The following is a 19,533-nucleotide window of genomic DNA, read 5'->3' as shown; positions in this document are numbered from 1 at the left end:
TGTTGAAAATCGCTGGGCCATAAATGTGATGGTTTAGTTCAGGAGTCTGAATCCTATTCCACTGATCTATACTTCTATCTTTATAGCACCGCCCCAGTGAAAACTACTGTAGATTTGAAGCAAATTTATTGTACTTATACATAAAAATCTGCCATATTAACTATTTTAAAGTGTACAGTTAAGTACACTTGACATTGTTGTATAATTATCACCACTATTCATCTGCAGAACATTTTCATTATCCCAAGTGTAGTGAACTTTCAAATGGAGAAGTTTAAGTCCTCTAAATTTTGTACTTCTTTTCCAACTTTGTTTTGGCTATTCTGGGTCTCCATTTTCATATTAATTTTAGGACTGGGTTATTTGTCAGTATCTGAGAGAGAAGCAGTTGACGTTTTGGGGATTGTAAATTTAGTCAATTTTCAGAGTATAGGATTCTAATAATATTAAGACTTCCAAACCATAAACATGTCTTCCAGTTTGTTTAGATGTTTTTTAATTTCTTTACATAGTGTGTTGTAGTATAAGTCATGCACTTATGTAATTTATTCATTTATGCCTTCAGTTCAGTTCAGTTCAGTTTAGTCGCTCAGCTGTGCCCAACTCTTTGCGACCCCATGAATTGCACTATGCCAGCCCTCGTTGTCCATCACCAACTCCCGGAGTTCACTCAAACTCATGTCCATCGCGTTGGTGATGCCATCCAGCCATCTCATCCTCTGTCGTTCCCTTCTCCTCCTGCCCCCAATCCCTCCCAGCATCACAGTCTTTTCCAATGAGTCAACTCTTTGCATCAGGTGGCCAAAGTATTGGAGTTTGAGCTTTAGCATCAGTCCTTCCAAAAACACCCAGGACTGATCTCCTTTAGAATGGACTGGTTGGATCTCCTTGCAGTTCAAGGGACTCACTCTCAAGAGTCTTCTTCAACACCACAGTTCAAAAGCATCAATTTTTCAGCACTCAGCTTTCTTTACAGTCCAACTCTCACACCCATACATGACCACTAGAAAAACCATAGCCTTGACTAGACGGATCTTTGTTGGCAAAGTAATGTCTCTGCTTTTTGATATGCTATCGATGTTGGTCATAACTTTCCTTCCAAGGAGTAAGCGGCTTTTAATTTCAAGGCTGCAATCACCATCTGCAGTGATTTTGGAGCCCCAAAAAATAAAGTCTGACACTGTTTCCACTGTTTCCCCATCTATTTCCCATAAAGTGATGGGACCAGATGCAATCTTAGTTTTCTGAATGTTGAGCTTTAAGGCAACTTTTTCACTCTCCTCTTTTACTTTCATCAAGAGGCTTTTTAGTTCCTCTTTACTTTCTGCCATAAGGGTGGTGTCATCTGCATATCTGAGGTTATTGATATTTCTCCTGGCAGTCTTGATTCCAGCTTGTGCTTCTTCCAGCCCAGTGTTTCTCATGATGTACTCTGCATAGAAGTTAAATAAGCAGGGTGACAATACACAGCCTTGACGTACTCCTTTTCCTATTTGGAACCAGTCTGTTGTTCCATGTCCAGTTCTAACTGTTGCTTCCTGACCTTACTTCTGTTAATTTAACTTTATACTAAGTATTTTACTGTTTTGACCCAATTATAAATTGAATTGTTTTTACAGGTTTATTTTTGGACTTGTTCATTGCTAAGCTATAGGGTTTTGTTTGTTTTTTTTTCCTTTTTTTGTGTGTGGATTTCTTAGGACTTTCTTTTTAATACATGGAGCATGTTATCGGCAAATAGCTCTTTACTTCTTTCCTTCTCACTTGTGTGTCTTTATTTCATTCTCTTGCTTAACTACCCTGACTAGAATCTCAGTAAAATGCTGAATAGAAGTGGTAAGAGGGGAGTTCTTATTTTGCAGAAAAGAGAGAATGTAGCATACCTGAGACTGTAATATTTAGAGACATCTGCTTGTAAGGTGGGTCCTTGGTTAGCATCTGGGAACTTGGATTTCAAGAGGATTTCTACCATTCCCTGGTGAGAATGGCTCACTGTACTCACTTGCTATTGCAGACAGTATGGTTTATGCTGCTGCTGCTGCTAATTCGCTTCAGTTGTGTCTGACTCTGTGCAACCCCAGAGACAGCAGCCCACCAGGCTCCCCCGTCCCTGGGATTATCCAGGCAAGAACACTGGAGTGGGTTGCCATTTCCTTCTAAGCACCTGCTTTCCTCTGGGAGTCTCAAATTTGGTACATATTAGGTAGAGGGTGTCTACATAATGCATTTCCAATAAAAGGTATGGACTCCTGGGTCACATGAGCTTCCCTAGTAGACAACATTTCAGATGTATTGTCACATGTTGCTGGAATAATTAAGGGTGTCCCATGTGATTCCTGGAGAAGACAATGGCACCCCACTCCAGTACTCTTGCCTGGAAAATCCCATGGACGGAGGAGCCTGGTAGGCTGCAGTCCATGGGGTCGTGAAGAGTTGGACACGGCTGAGTGACTTCACTTTCACTTTTCACTTTCATGCATTGGAGAAGGAAGTGGCAACCCACTCCAGTGTTCTTGCCTGGAGAATCCCAGGGACGAGGGAGCCTGGTGGGCTGCCATCTATGGGGTCGCACAGAGTTGGACACGACTGAAGCTAGTTAGCAACAGCAGCAGCAGCATGTGATTCCACTAAGAGAAGACTCTTGAAAACTTACATCTGGTTTACTTAATCTTCCCACGTGTACCTTTCCCTTTGCTTCTACTATAATAAATCAGAACATGACTTTCTCTCAAGTCCTGTAACCTCAACTTGGTGTGGTGCTGGAGATCCCATGAACATTTGTCTTGTTCCTGATTTTACTGGGAAAGTATCCAGTTTCTCACCATTAAGTAAATGTTGGCTGTGGGTTCTTCATAGATACCCTTCATCATGTTGAGGAAGTTTGATTTTTGCTTTTTTCATTCTATCGCACAATTCAGGTATGTTCTGTCATCAGAGAACACACCTTGTATGATATAAATTCTTCAGAATTTATTTTGGCTTGCATAACGGTCTAACATATGGTTTATTCTTGAGGTTACTCCATGTATACTTGAGAAGAATTTTATTATACTGTTTCTGATAAAGTGTTCTACAGATGTCTGTTAGGTAGAGTCAATTTAGTGTTGCTTAAGTTTACTAGTTCCAAGTTCACTTTATGCCCATCTGTTTTATCAACTGTTGTTAAGTAGGGTATCATCTGAGACTATTATTGTTGAATTATCTATTTCTCCTTTCAACACTGTCAGTTTTTGCTTCATATATTTTGGACCTTCAGTTCAGTTCAGTCGCTCAGTCGTGTCCAACTCTTTGAGACCCCATGAATCACAGCATACCAGGCCTCCCTGTCCATCACCAACTCCTGGAGTTCACTCAGACTCACGTCCATCAAGTCAGTGATGCCATCCAGCCATCTCATCCTCTGTCATCCCCTTCTCCTCCTGCCCCCAATCCCTCCCAGCATCAGACTCTTTGCCAATGAGTCAATTCTTTGCATCAGGTGGCCAAAGTACTGGAGTTTCAGCTTTAGCATCATTCCTTCCAAAGAACACCCAGGGCTGATCTCCTTCAGAATGGACTGGTTGGATCTCCTTGCAGTCCAAGGGACTCTCAAGAGTCTTCTCCAACACCACAGTTCAAAAGCATCAATTCTTCAGCACTCAGCCTTCTTCACAGTCCAACTCTCACATCCATACATGACCACAGGAAAAACCATAGCCTTGACTAGACGGACCTTTGTTGGCAAAGTAATGTCTCTGCTTTTCAATATGCCATCCAGGTTGGTCGTAACTTTCCTTCCAAGGAGTAAGCGTCTTTTAATTTCATGGCTGCAGTCACCATCTGCAGTGATTTTGGAGCCCCCAAAATAAAGTCTGACACTGTTTCCACTGTTTCCCCATCTATTTCCCATGAAGTGATAGGACCGGATGCCATGATCTTCGTCTTCTGAACGTTGAGCTTTAAGCCAACTTTTTCACTCTCCTCTTTCACTTTCATCAAGAGGCTTTTTTGTTCCTCTTCACTTTCTGCCATAAGGGTGAAAGTGAGGTTATTGATATTTGAGGTTATTGATATTTCTCCTGGCAGTCTTGATTCCAGCTTGTGTTTCTTCCAGTCCAGCGTTTCTCATGATGTACTCTACATATAAGTTAAATAAGCAGGGTGACAATGTACAGCCTTAACGTACTCCTTTTCCTATTTGGAACCAGTCTGTTGTTCCATGTCCAGTTCTAACTGTTGCTTCCTGACCTGCATACAGATTTCTCAAGAGGCAGGTCAGATGGTCAGGTATTCCCATCTCTTTCAGAATTTTCCACAGTTTATTGTGATCCACACAGTCAAAGGCTTTGGCATAGTCAATAAAGCAGAAATAGATGTTTTTCTGGAACTCTCTTGCTATTTCCATGATCCAGCAGATGTTGGCAATTTAATCTCTGGTTCCTCTGCCTTTTCTAAAACCAGCTTGAACATCAGGAAGTTCACGGTTCACGTATTGCTGAAGTCTGGCTTGGAGAATTTTGAGCATTACTTTACTAGCGTGTGAGATGAGTGCAATTGTGCGGTAGTTTGAGCATTCTTTGGCATTGCCTTTCTTTGGGATTGGAATGAAAACTGACCTTTTCCAGTCCTGTGGCCACTGCTGACTTTTCCAAATTTGCTGGCATATTGAGTACAGCACTTTCACAGCATCATCTTTCAGGATATAGGTACATATATGATAATTGTTTTGTTTTCCTGGGCATTGATATCTATTATCATCATAAACCATCCTCCTTTGTTTCTAATAATGAACTTTGTTTTAAAGTTTATTTTACCTGCTGTTAGTATAGCCACTCAAGCTCCACTTTGGGTTCTATTTGCATGGTATATTCCACCCCCCTCCCCCATACTTTCAGTTTTAACCTGTTTGTGTCTTTAAATACAAAATGTGTCTCTTGTAGACTAGGTATATTTGAATCATATTTTTGCTTTTCTAAAATCTGATGTCAATCTCTGCCTTCTCATTGAAGTGTTTAGTCCATTTGCATTAAATGTAACTACTGATAAGGTAGGATTTATTTCTGCCATTATGCTATTTCTTTCTGAGTCATCGCCAGCAATATTTTCAGCATTGCTATAGTTGATTTCTAATATCAGTCTGTTAGTGGTGATTTATTAGACTTTGTCTACTAAGTTCCTGAAAATTCTTCCAGCTTCCACCCATTTCCTAGTCTCAAAGATGCTTCCACATAGGTATGTGTAGTAGCAGAACCCATTTCCAGGTAACGAAACATAGACATTAGTTTCTATGCTGCATAACTACTGTAAATTTTTAGCATTGGTAAGATGAAGGACACTATCCTCTTGATGGCCATCAGCTAGAGGGCTGCTCTCAGCTCCTACAGACTAGTCACAGTTCCTTGCCATTGGTCCTCTCATAGGATGTCTCACAACATGGCAGCTTAGCTTTTCAAAGCCAGGAGGAAATCCATCTGACTTCTACTTCTCTTTTAGAATGCCCCGCTGATTATGTAAGGCCCACCTAGGATAATGACCCTTTTAAGTCAAAGTTAACTGATTAGGTACTTTAGTTACATACACAAAAACCCTTTGCCTTTGTCATATAATGTAACCTAAGCCATGGCATAACATCCCTCATTTTCACAGGTCCTGCCCATTCTCAAGAGTAAAGGATTATATACAGGTAGCACTGGACATCACCATGGACACCAGCAGATGGTCAATACTGAAATCAGATTGATTATATTCTTTGAACCCAAAGATGGAGAAGCTCTATACAGTCAGCAAAAATAAGACTGGGAGCTGACTGTGGCTCAGACCATGAACTCTTTATTGCAAAATTCAGACTTAAATTGAAGTAAGGAGAGAAAACCACTAGACGATTCAGGTCTGACCTAAATCAAATCCCTTACGATTATATAGTGGAAGTGAGAAATAGATTCAGATTAGATATGATGGACAGAGTGCCTGAAGAAATATGGATAGAGGTTTGTAACATTGTATAGGAGGCAGGGATTAAGACAATCCCCAAGAAAAAGAAATGCAAAAAGGCAAAATGGTTGTCTGAGGAGTCCTTACAAAGAACTGTGAAAAAAGAGAAGCAAAAGGCAAAGGAGAAAAAAAAATATATATATATACCATTTGAATGAAGAGTCCCAAAGAAGAGCAAGGAGAGATAAGACTTCCTCAGTGATCAATGCAAAGAAATAGAGGAAAACAACAAAATGGGAAAGACTGGAGATCTCTTCAAGAAAATTAGAGATACCAAGGGAACATTTCATGCAAAGATGGTCTCATTAAAGGACAGAAATGAGATGGACTTAACAGAAGCAGAAGATATTAAGAAGAGTTGGCAAGAATACACAGAACTATAAAAAAGATCTTTATGACCCAGATAATCACAATGGTGTGATCATTCACCTCGAGCCAGACATCCTGGAATGTGAAGTCAAGTGGGCCTTAGGAAGCATTACTACGAACAAAGGGAGTGGAGGTGATGGAATTCCAGTTGAGCTATTTCAAATTCTAAAATATGATGCTGTGAAAGTGCTGTACTCAATATGCCAGCAAATTTGGAAAAGTCAGCAGTGGCCACAGGACTGGAAAAGGTCAATTTTCATTCCAATCCCAAAGAAAGGCAATGCCAAAGAATGTTCAAACTACTGCACAATTGCACTCATCTCACATGCTAGTAAAATAATGCTCAAAATTCTCCAAGCCAGGCTTCAGCAATACGTGAACCATGAACTTCCAGATGTTCAAGCTGGTTTTAGAAAAGGCAGAGGAACCAGAGATCAAATTGCCAACATCTGCTGGATCATGGAAAAAGCAAGAGAGTTCGAGAAAAACATCTATTTTCTGCTTTATTGACTATGCCAATCCCTCTGACTGTGTGATAACAACAAATTGTGGGAAAATTCTTCAAGAGATGGGAATACCAGACCACCTGACCTGCCTCCTGAGAAATCTGTATGCAGGTCAGGAAGCAACATTTAGAACCAGACATGGAACAACAGATTGGTTCCAAATTGGGAAAGGAGTAGGTCAAGGCTGTACATTGTCACCCTGTTTATTTAACTTATACGCAGAGTACATCATGAGAAATGCTGGGCTGAATGAAGCACAAGCTGGAATCAAGATTGCCAGGAGAAATATCAATAACCTCAAATATGCAGATGACACTGCCCTTATGGCAAAAAGTGAAGAGGAACTGAAGAGCCTCTTGATTAAAATTAAAGAGGAGAGCAAAAAGTTGGCTTAAAACTCAACATTCAGAAAACTAAGATCATAACATCTGGTTTCATTATTTCATGGCAAATAGATGTGGAAACAATGGAAAGTGAGAGACTTTCTTTTATTGGGCTCCAAAATCATGGCAGATGGTGACTGCAGCTATGAAATAAAGACGCTTGCTCCTTGGATGAAAAGTTATGACCAACCTAGACAGCATATGTAAAAGCAGAGACATTACTTTGCCAATAAAGGTCCGTCTAGTCAAAGCTATGGTTTTTCCAGTAGGCATGTATGCATGTTAGAGTTGGACTATAAAGACAGCTGAGCACCGAAGAACTGGTGCTTTTGAACGGTGGTGTTGGAGAAGACTCTTGAGAGTCCCTTGGACTGCAAGGAGATCCAACCAGTCAGTCGTAAATGAAATCAGTCCTGAATATTCATCGGAAGGACTGATGCTGAAGGTGAAACTCCCAATACTTTGGCCACATGATGCGAAAAACTGACTCATTTGAAAAGACCATGATGCTGGGAAAGACTGAAGGTGGGAGAAGAGGACAACAGAGGATGAGATGAATGGATGGCATCACTGACTCAATGGACATGAGTTTGAGGAAACTCCGGGAGTTGGTGATGGGCAGGGAGGCCTAGCGTGCTGTGGTCCATGGGGTTGCAAAGAGTCAGGCACAATTGAGTAACTGAAGTGAACTGAAATGAGAACTGGAGGTCATCTTAGCAATCTGCCCACTTAGTTACACTATAGTTACATCCTTTAAACATCCTTTTGTCATAAAAGTAAATAACTGTTACATCATTCTTCAACTCTCCTCCCACCTTTGGTTTAGTCTTATATGCATGTATTTATGTTTGTATTAGTCTGTATGAAAATAATGTTCAGCAGAAGGTTGAACATCTTTTTGCAGAAGGTTCCTCAGTCTATGTTTGATTTCATAAAATCTGTCCTCTAGTAGATTCCTCAGGATGGTTTAATGGGTGGAGAATTTCCTAAGTTCTTTTATTTGATAGACAGTTTGGATAGATATTAAATCCTTGGCTCACACTTTCTTTCACTGAATTTTCTATACTTGTTCATGTATTTTAATTTTGTTTGGAGTTTAAAGTTTTCTTCTACTTCAGTTCTTTTTTGGGAAGAGTCTTCCTCAGTTGTCTGACATTTTATTTCTTGATTCCAGCATTAGTTCTCTATGGGTTTTACTTTTCTCTCCTTCATTTTGCAATATGGTGTCATTTAAAAAGATTTCTAGGTTAGTGACACTAGTTTCTCCTTTCTGTTGGTTGTTTCAGCTAGCCTCTTTGGCTAGAATCATATCTGGGTCTGTTTGCTTGCCATGGATTCTTCTGGTGGTGAGAGAGTAGGGCAGGAAAAATTACGGTCTGGTCCTATGATTTGTTGCTTTTTCTCTTTTTACTCTGTTACTTTGCACATTTGCTATTCTCTGTCTTTAAGCAACAGTGAGAGTTTGGTTTTGGATAAAAATGTAGTTGTGGAGTTATTGCATATATTTTTGGAAGGAGATTTTTAGGAGGCTGCTTACCATATACCCACCACTGACTTCAGCTGCTTTGCTTTAAAAAATCCTCTTAATATACTGTCTTTTCAAACAACAAAGAAATGTGAAAACATACAGGCATGCCTGTTTTACCATGCTTTGCTTTATTGTGCTTCTCAGATATTGCCTTTTTAAAAAAATTTTTTACAAAGTGACAATTTGTGGCAATCTTGCATTCTTAAATAATGGTTAGTATTTTTCAGCAATAAAGTATTTTAAAGTTAAGGTATGTACATTTTTTAGACATAATGCTATTGCACACTTTAAATAGTGTAAACATAACTTTTACACACAGTGGAAACCAAAAATTTGTGAGACTCACTTTATTAGGATATTCACTTTACTGCAGTGGTCTGGATCCTAATTTCCAACATCTCTGTGGTATGTCTGCAAATGATTTTCGATTTCTGATTACTTGAAATTCTTAGGTTTTGACTACATTTATAAATAGATTGCTTACAGGAGGCTAGATTTCCTATAAATTTAATTACCAGAGTTGTTTAATTCCTTAGGTAGGTTTTAACTTGTAACTGTTAGCAGTTTGCCAGACATCTGAAATACATAATAGAATATATTAAATGCATAAATGAAATTTAAAATGTTTATAGACATTTAATTATGTAGGCCTTTAAATCAAACTGACAGCTTAAGGGACATTTAGTTAGCTTGACCTGAGTAGATTAAACATTTATTAAAAGAAAATAATTGTTTTAGAGAAAACTTTCTAGATTTATAAATATACAAATGAAGTTGAAACTCCAATACTTTGGCCATCTGATGTAAAGAGACTGAATGTTGGGAAAGACTGAGGGCAGGAGGAGAAGGGTGAGAGAGAATGAGATGGTTGGATAACATCATCATCTCAATGGACAGGAGTCTGAGCAAACTCTGGGAGATAGTGAGGGACAGGGAGCCTGGAACTCTGCAGTCTATGGGGTCGAAAAGAGTCGGACATGACTTAGTGACAGAACAACAACAATGAAGTATGTCTGTGGAATAGCAAGACCTGCCTAAGTCCAGAAGTACAAGAAGTAATAGGGCAGAAGTCTGGGTAAGAATAAGGAGATAAGATATGAGTGGTCTTGGTGATTAGCTACACTCTAATTTCATTTCTAAAACTTACCGCTTCTCTCAAACACATCACGATGTTTCACACCTCATTTACTGTTTTAGGCACCGAGGAATATCAGTTCAGTTCAGTTCAGTTGCTCAGTTGTGTCCCACTCTTTGCAACCCCATGAAGTGCAGCATGCCAGGCTTCCCTGTCCATCACCAACACCTGGAGTTTACCCAAACTCATGTCCATTGAGTCGGGTGTCGCCATCCAACCCAGGCATATAAGGAAGAATAATACAAAGTTCCTAACCTCATGGACTTCAACTACAGAAAAGAGACAATTTAAAACAAACAAAAAATACATAATTTCAAATAGTGGCAAAGCCATGAGGATTTAAAAAAAAGGAGGATAAAGGACGACAGTGATAGGGAACGATGTTACTGGAACTGTATTCAGGGAAGGCTCCTCCTAGGTTGTGATATTTAATCAGAGATTTGAATGAAGTCAGAGAAAGACATTCAAAGGAAGAGAATTTCAGATGGAAGGTCTATGCTATGCTATGCTATGCTAAGTCACTTCAGCCGTGTCTGACTCTGTGCGACCCCACAGACGGCAGCCCACCAAGCTCCCCTGTCCCTGGGATGCTCCAGGCAAGAACACTGGAGTGGGCCGCCACCTCCTTCTCCAGTGCATGAAAGTGAAAAGTGAAAGTGAAGTCGCTCAGTCGAGTCCGACTCTTAGCGACCCCATGGACTGCAGCCTAACAGGCTCCTCCATCCATGGGATTTTCCAGGCAAGAGTACTGGAGTGGGGTGCTATTGCCTTCTCCGAAGGTCTAGCGAATTGTAAAAGCCTTGACGTGGGAACAAGCTTAGTGGGTTCATGGTACAACAAGGAGGCGACTGTGGCAAAAGAGAGTGAAAGTAAAGTCAGAAAGACAGTTGAGGGTAAATTATAGGAGACTGGTGGGTCATGGCACAAAATCTGGATTTTATTATGAATGCAAAAGGAAGGTGTTGAAATGTACTATTTGGCCTGCTTAGACTGCCTTTCTCCTCCTCGGTTATCTGGCTAACTTCCACTTGTCTTTCAAAATCAGCATCATCTCCTGTGGGACTTATTTCTTAGCTCTCCAGAAAACATCAATCACCTCCTTCTGTGTGCTACCTCTGAGCAATAACGAATGACTGAACTGTGTGTGTTTTTCATTTCATTGTAGAGTAGCTCCAGCATTTAATGTAGTAGTAGGTGCTAAGGGAAGGTTCCATAAAGGAAAACCACCCATTCAACGGTGCAAACCTTGACTTCTCTGGACCAATTCAGGTGCCATTCACACGGAGGCGCATGGGAACGGTTGCCCTGGGAGGTCGGCTGCAACCTTCCCCCACCTCGCTCCTGCCACCTGAAGCCAAGAAGGCCTCTCAGGACAGCCAGCCTCCCACTGTCAGGGGCCTGCTGTTTTCCCTCAGCACATCTATTCCCGCGTCCTTTCTGGATCCTGTGGTGGGATTTCGGATGGGGTGACCTTCGGGCTTAGCGTGTCTGCATCCACACTTTCGGCAAACGGTCCCCTGGCCCAGTCAACGCACCTTCTGAACAACGGGACGTAAAGTCGCGATGTCCACTGGCCTAGAGAGTCCAGCTCCTGCCGCGCCTCCGTGCTTCCGCGACACACCCTTCGTCCCGCAGTCGCCCTCACGGCCCCCCGCCCCACTCACCTAGGATGCGAGTGACCCCCAAGGTCAGCTTCTCCAGGTGCGGCTTGCTGCTGCCCAGCAGCGGGGGCGACGTCTCCTCCATGTCTCGCGTCCCGGCTCCGCGTGCGGCCGGGGAAGGGGTGGGGACCGGGCGAGGGAGCGGGGCGGGCCGGAGGGCCGGACACCGCCCGGGAGGCGCGGCCGTCAAGTTCGCGGCATGCCGGGACTTGTAGTGCTCGGCGCCTGAGAGGGCTGCAGGACGGAGATGAGGGGCCCGGGCTGCTCGGGCGGTAGTAGTTCCCCGAGGCGTTTGTTCCCGCTGCCCCGGCGGGTGCTCCACACCAGGTCGCCGGGACCCAGCGACCCCTCCGGCCGGACCGTCCCGCCCCGCCGGGGTCGGCCGCGCAAGCGGGGGCGGGCCTCTGTGTCGTGTGGCCAATCCGGACCGGGCCTGGGGGCCGGGGCGGGGCGGCCCCGGCGCGACGCCCCGAGTGGCGGTTGTTTCAAGATGGCGGACGTGGCGGGCCCCTCCCGCCCGGGCGCGGCGGCGTTCTGGAGTCGGGACTGTATCCTTTGCCCGCTTGACAGGGGGCGCCGGCGCCTTTCCCGGGGCGAGAGGTCGCGAGGGACTCGGAGCGGAAGGGAGAAGCTCGCTGCGGACCTCGGGGGCGGGGCCGTGCAGTCGGGCCGCCGGGCAGTCCCCTTGCTTGGGTGTTAGGTGGCAGAGAGCCTGCACTGTTTCTCCAGGCTGGAGTTCTAGGTGTGGGGACTCGACCCAAGCTGTTTCCCTGCCGTCCTTGGCGGTGAGCTCCGGAAAGACGACCTAGAGTCGGGGGCTGGAAGGGGCCCAATGCCTGAGGCGACCTGCGGCCGGCCGGGTCTGTGAGGAGTGAGCTTCTGGAGGAGGGCACGGTGTTGGGTGGTCCAGGAGCTTTTCGTCTTGGTTTAGAAGTATCCCTGGCCTGCACTGTTACGAGCAAGTCAGGACCTCGTCGGACTTCGAAGGCCTGGCAGTGACGATGTATTTTCATACTTAGATCTTCAGAGAATCGTAGGACTTGGTTTCACAGGGACGTGATCTGGTGATGCTGATGATGCTGATGATGGAATCAGATGCGATGCAGATTTTAGGGCCTGGGAGTAGTGTGATTTGTATGTAGGTTGCAGGTCACCGCTAGCAGGGTTAAATCAGTTCTTGGATAGTTCTATGGTAGAGAAGCGGTGGCGCTTTTACCCTTGGAGTAATGAGATGTTTGACAAAACTGGTTCTTTTGCCTGCGTTAGGTACACTGTTCCAGATTGATCTTTGGTCCCTTGCTTCATGTTCCAGGAGAGTTACCTGAAAGGAGGGCGTTCCGTGTGTTGGATGCCCACAGAGGCAAGCCTTTTTGTCTGTTTGCTAGGATTGGCCATAGCATTGTTAGAGGCATTGCTGTTAACTTCTCCTGAATCGTTCTTTGCAGGTTCTACTTAGCTAGTCAGTAAAACTCAATAAGTTATATTATCAATTCCCCTTGTTGGATTACTAGGATTAAAGTGTCATGCCTTGGAGAGTGGGGCATTTTTGGATTTCTTGCTGCTGCGTGTTTGGTGTTATGGACTTTCTAAGCATTATTGCCATTTGTGTGTAAGAGGTTGGAGACCATCAAGTGAAATTGTGATCCTACACTGTGGATAAAAAGCACACTAATACACTATGCAAATTAAATATTTTTTCCTTTACCTGTCAGGAGAATATGTGCATCGGGAGCAGCTGGACTGAATTGGGAAGTCAGGAAATTGGGATGAGTCTTTCTCGTGAAACATTGCCTCTGCAATGTCAGAATTTTGTGATAGAGATATATGAAACTTATTAACTTATAATGTTCTTCAGTGTAATCATTTTCATAACCATCTATGTGGCTTTTGTTATTATTCCTTAAATTTCTGTATAACCAATGCTATTGTGCTGATATGAAATGTATAAGGATATTGTTCTGATATATAATAGAATGTATGTGGGTGTGGATAGGGGATACAGTCTGTTGCACTGGGTATGATTAAGTTAATAGGTATGTAAACAGAATCTATGCTCTTGGTCTTAGCAGCCTTGTACTCAATTGTTTATATAGTCATATTACTCTGTATTTCATATAGATGTCATATAGCCTTCCTTTTCTCTTGCATTCTCCCTTACTCTAAAAATTAATGTAAAATACTCATCTTTGCTGTGAAAGTGAGGAGTTGAAGTTATTTCAGGAAAATGGTGGTGATTACATTCTGTAGAAATTCAGATGTTTGAAAGGAGTTTCAAGGTTACAAGTATCACCTGTTTCCCCTCCCTATTCCATGTAATGACCAATTAATATCCAGCGTCAAATATTTTCATGTTATATCTGTAGGACTTAAAAGCATGTCAGATGTGAATTTGTTCCTGAATCTTTGCTAAAAAACATAATTATGAATCATTTAATTTAGTTATGTGTCTTTTGATCTTCTTGTAAAAAAATTTTTTTATTGGAATGTCTTTTGATCTTGATCTCTTTTCTCAATACACTGATGACTTCCCAGACCACCCCTGAAGTACCTATAGTTAGAACTTTCAATAGAAAAAGGCCAAAAAGTATATTTATCTGTAATCTGGTATTCTTTTCACACTATTCAGAGATTTTTAGTGCCTTACCTAAGCAATTGGAGAAGTATGCTTGAGAGATTTCCCATTCCTAAATGTTTCTGTCATGTGAGGATAGGTCATCTGTGACTGAAGGTCACCTTTTCATATTGTTGTTTTTATGAGTTGTGTATCTCCTGCACAGTATGATTCAGCAGTGCTGTTTTGCACAAGGTATTTCTTTATACCCAATGTGTAAACAGTGATATGCCATGTTGTCATTTTATGGCTTAAATCTACAAGTGAAATATACCCCTTTGGCCCTAAACTGCTTTCCTTCTTCATTATAGCTCTTGGTAATATCAAAAGAAATTAATATTTCTTCAGTATCTAAATTTGATTGCTGAAGTGCACTCAAGTGTATTATCTTTAACAGTATTATAAACCTGATATTAACAAATATGAACTATAAAGGACCTGGTCAAAGCATTGCAGTAGCTATAATCTCTGCCATTGAGTTTTCAGTTAAATAGAGACTTTATGTTGATGTTAAAATAATGTCAGTTCAGTTCTGTCGCTCAGTTGTGTCTGACTCTTTGTGACCCCATGGACTGCAGCATGCAAGGCCTCCCTGTCCGTCACCAACTCCTAGAGTTTACTCAAACTCATGTCCATTGAGTTGGTGATGCCATCCAACCATCTCATCCTCTGTCATCCCCTTCTCCTCCCGCCTTCAATCTTTCCCAGCATCAGGGTCTTTTCAAATGAGTCAATTCTTAGCGTCAGGTGGCCAAAGTATTGGAGTTTCAGCTTCGGCATCAGTCCTTCCAAAGAATATTCAGGACTGATTTCCTTTAGGATGGACTGGTTGGATCTCCTTGCTGTCCAAAGGACTCTCAAGAGTCTTCTCCAACACCACCATTCAAAAGCATCAATTCTTCAGCACTCAGCCATCTTTATAGTCCAACTCTCACATCCATATGTGACTACTGGAAAAACCATATATGTCAGGAAAATCATTATGGTTAGTAATGATGATACACATGTTGCTGATAAGTGATTCACTCTCACAAGGTTATCGCAGAATGGGAAGTACCAAGTTTATTTTCTTCACATCGTATTGCTCTAGGATCAGATCAGATCAGATCAGTTGCTCAGTCGTGTCTGACTCTTTGCGACCTCATGAATCGCAGCACACCAGGCCTCTCTGTCCATCACCAACTCCCGGAGTTCACTCAGACTCACGTCCATCGAGTCAGTGATGCCATCCAGCCATCTCATCCTCTGTTGTCCCCTTCTCCTCCTGCCCTCAATCCCTCCCAGCATCAGAGTCTTTTCCAATGAGTCAGCTCTTCACATGAGGTGGCCAAAGTACTGGAGTTTCAGCTTTAGCATCATTCCTTCCAAAGAAATCCCAGGGCTGATCTCCTTCAGAATGGACTGGTTGGATCTCCTTGCAGTCCAAGGGACTCTCAAGAGTCTTCTCCAACACCACAGTTCAAAAGCATCAATTCTTCGGCGCTCAGCCTTCTTCACAGTCCAACTCTCACATCCATACATGACCACAGGAAAAACCATAGGCTTGACTAGATGAACCTTTGTTGGCAAAGTAATGTCTCTGCTTTTGAATATGCTATCTAGGTTGGTCATAACTTTCCTTCCAAGGAGTAAGCGTCTTTTAATTTCATGGCTGCAGTCACCATCTGTAGTGTAGCTCTAGGATAGGTATATTTATTTCTCCCTACCATTTCTGGCTTGGGTTTCTGCTTGCCACTTTAATTTCTGAAACTTGGGCATTAAAGACTTTATAACTTGATGTACTTTTCCTATTGAGGCACTTCCAGATGAACCAAGTGGAACTAAGGTGACAGAACACAATAAGAGGTCCAAATTGTGTCTCTTTAACTTTCCTATGAAATATACATTTGTTGGGAATTGGTATTTGAAGAAGATAAATATTTGGGTTCTCAAAAATAATTGGATGAAGATAGATTACAAAAAATTAGAAAGTATGTGTTGGATGGAGGCAAGTTCAAATATATTTTGTCTTATTTATAAAAACTTTTGTTAAGATCAGTTTATTTAGTGGTCTTATATTTGAAAAAGAAATTTGGTGTAGCTGTAGCTGGTGGTGTTTGTTTGCATATTTTGAATAGGACAAAGAGAGAAAGACAACATTGAGAGTTGTTGGACAGTGCCTCATGGGATTAAATAAATACCAATTTCATTCGTTCCTAGATGGTTTACTATGATCCAGGCATTCTTTGATCTTAGAGATACAACATTGAACAAAACAATGCAGATTTTCACTGGCTTGGTGCTTACATATTAGTGAAATGAAATTAGTTCATGAATAAGTAAAATAATATTTTATGATTATGGGTGCTATGGAGAAAAATAAAGGAGGAAGAGGGTAGCTGTTAATGTCATGGGGGTCTTTTGTGTTTTGGTAACTGTTGCTTTGTAGTATTTTGAAACCAGGAATTGTGATGCCCCCAGCTTTGTTCTTCTTTCTCAAGATTGCTTTGACTAATTAAGGTCTTTTGTGGTTCCATACAAATTTTAAGATTGTTTGTTTTACAATATTTCTGTGAAAAATGACTTTGGAATTTTGCTTTGAATCTGTAGATTGCTTTATGGACATTTTAACAATATTTTAATTCATGAGCGTGAATTTCTTTCATTTTCCTTCAGTTTCTTTCATCAGTGTCTTAAACTTTTCAGCATACAGGTCTCTCACCTCTTTGGTTAAATTTTCTAGATTTTTTTACTCTTTTTTTGATGCAGTGGTAAATTGGATTTTTTTCCCCCTAATTTGTCTTCCTGGTGGTTATTCTTGTATAAAAATATAACAGATTTTTATTTATTGATTTTGTATTCTGCACCTTCTGTTTATCAGCAATCTGAATTTGATTATTCCAGCAGTTTTTCAGTAGAATCTTTAGTGTTTTCTATATGTAATATCATGTCATCTGCAAATGCATGTTTGTCAAAGGCTTCTATAGTTTGTTTTTCTTAAAGAAATAGGAAGCAAAGTTATTAGCTTAGAATAAAGATGGGGGAAGTGGTATCAGGTTTAAGAAGAGAAGAGAAAGTATAAAATATTTGATGAGCTTCTGAGTCAAGGTATGGCTAAGTAGGTCCCTCAGTGGCTGGTCCCTTCCAGCTATGAGCAGACTCCTTTGTGGATGGTCTAGAGAAGTGTAGTATGTTTTCCAGGACTCAGTTATGTCAGTCTTTCCGTAGGTCATCCTTGGAGATGGAGAATATTCTGCAAATTCATCCCTATTTTATATTTTAACTGAGGACCCTGTCATATGGAGCGTGTCCTGGGTCATCTTGAATTTTTTCCCCTGGGTACTTTTTCCCATGTGTATATTTCCAACAGTGAATAATTAAACAGTAACTGAAGAGTCCCAGAGGATGTAAAAAAATGACTCTACTGCTAAAGAGTCTGCACAATTTCAGCTTGTAAAGCTTTTGTTTTGGATTAGGTATCAATGAATTTAGAAACGCTCTGCTCCAGTATTAGTTACAGTCAATTTCCTTGGACTAGTGGGGTCTAATTTTTGTTAGTTTACTTGTCTTATGTGCCTCCTGAAATTTTCTGTGTTCATCCCTGATGTCTGAGGGAGTTTAAAGTTTTTAGAGGCACTAGTTACCAGCCAAAGTCTTGAAGCTGTGATAGTGCATATGCTGCTGAGGAGAGCTGAACCACCTAGCAAGTCAGACAGTAAGTACCACCATTGTGTTCCTAAATTTCCTTCAGGAGTCTAGGCATTTCCAGTCAGCATTCATTGAAAAGATTCCATTTCTAGAATTGGTTCTAAACTGAAAAATACTGGCTTTCTAACATGTTTTATCCACTGTTTTATTCCCATCTGCTCCCAGGAGGAAATAGTTAATAATTGATTTGTCTACAAATTTTGGAAAACAAAGTATTCATAAAGTAACAGAAAACTTTGGACTTTTCTAGGTCATTTGGAAAATAATTGTTTAGACACCTGCTTCCTGGATGTGTAATAGAAGGTTATAAAATGGTAGACATACCTGGATTTAAATCTAGTTCAGAATAAAATTTTATTTCTGAAAAGTAAACTTTATTATATTGGTTTCCTTTCTGTATCAGTGTTCGGCTCAGCTGGTAAAGAATCCGCCTGCGTTGCAGGAGACCTGGGTTTGATCCTTGGGTTGGGCGGATCCCCTGGAGAGGGGAATGGCTACCCACTCCAGTATTCTGGCCTGGAGAATTCCATAGACTGTATAGTCCATGGGGTTGCAAAGAGTTGGACACAAGTGAGTGACTTTCACTTTCACCCTTTCAAAATTTCTCCTTTTGAAATTCGAAATAGTTCTTTTTGTCTTAAATTTCTTCCACTTGTTAAATAGCAGGGCTTCTTGAGACATTTCATGAACGTACTGTGGAAGAATAAAAAATATTTTTGTGTTTGCATAATTGAGGTGCCCTTAAACAGTATTCTTCAAAGCTAAAACTCATTTTGAAATAACATATTCATGCCTCAGATAACTTGTCTGTTCACCAAAGATGAGCACAATGGAGCATTTAACTCCTTATTTACAAAAGGAAAGAAAATGAAACTACAGCAGAATTTATGGTGTTGGGTATGTCATTTGGGAATAAGCATGGATAAAACTTTAATGGAACATGGCGTTCCAGCATTTTTACAAAGCAGATAGTTGTGAATATATAAAGATGAACTTTAAAAGATTATTAATTTTGCTACATTTATTTTCATTATATTACTTCCTAGTTTTGTTTTTAAAAGATAGTTACAAACTTCTAGCTCAAAAAAAATTGCAAATTATAGCAGAAGTATAGAACAACAGCATTTGGGTGTTGGATAATCTTTTCTAGTATTTTCCTTTATGTCTTCCTGCATAGTTTCTGATGAAGAACAATCAGTGGTGTATGTTCCAGGTATGATTTTCTATATTAATTTGGTAAACTTCCTTTGCTTCTTAAGAGTTAGAAGAAAATAAAACATTAGGACAAGTTTGTAGGTATAAGTAGATGCAGAACAGTTCATCAGAACATAATTTTTTTTTCTTTTTTAATATTTGGTGTGACCCCATTAAGGTTTGATATATTGCCTTAATTTAGGCTCTGGCTGGCAAGTCAGCTTTTGATGAATTTATAGAATATTTTGTTCATGGATTAAAGAGCAGCAGATTCTTTTCTTACTTTTCATATTCAAATAATAGTCTGAATTTTATATTTCAAAGAAAATGTATAAACTTCATGATGTAGGGTTTATGTAACAGACTGTAAAGTTTACTTATTGTTATGAGATGAGTTGTAAAACTGAACCATTGGAGGCACCCTAATTATGTGAAAATTCAGATTTTTAGTTTCCAGGAAGTTAAGGTATATATGGCATGTTGTAGTTT

At 40.9% G+C, this 19,533-nt stretch overlaps 2 protein-coding genes across 6 annotated transcripts in view; one reads left to right on the top strand and one right to left on the bottom strand.

Moving 5' to 3' along the window:
* TPGS2 (tubulin polyglutamylase complex subunit 2) overlaps positions 1-12,240 on the bottom strand; it is a 64,880-nt gene extending 52,640 nt beyond the window's left edge. Inside the window, exon 1 of the mRNA XM_061400483.1 lies at positions 11,556-12,240. Coding sequence (XP_061256467.1) covers positions 11,556-11,637 — 82 coding nt within the window. The 5' untranslated portion in view covers positions 11,638-12,240. The remainder of the gene's footprint in view (positions 1-11,555) is intronic.
* KIAA1328 (KIAA1328 ortholog) overlaps positions 11,800-19,533 on the top strand; it is a 427,554-nt gene continuing 419,820 nt past the window's right edge. For 2 of the 5 annotated variants that reach the window (XM_061400423.1, XM_061400422.1), the window contains exons 1-2: positions 11,800-12,100; positions 19,028-19,063. In XM_061400423.1, coding sequence (XP_061256407.1) covers positions 11,800-12,100; positions 19,028-19,063 — 337 coding nt within the window. The other 3 variants (XM_061400426.1, XM_061400425.1, XM_061400424.1) reach the window with 3 other exon arrangements.

The sequence above is a fragment of the Bos javanicus genome, chromosome 24 (assembly GCF_032452875.1).
Source record: "Bos javanicus breed banteng chromosome 24, ARS-OSU_banteng_1.0, whole genome shotgun sequence".
In the NCBI taxonomy this organism is placed as follows: Eukaryota; Metazoa; Chordata; class Mammalia; order Artiodactyla; family Bovidae; genus Bos; species Bos javanicus.
This window is presented reverse-complemented; position numbering and strand designations above follow the sequence as displayed.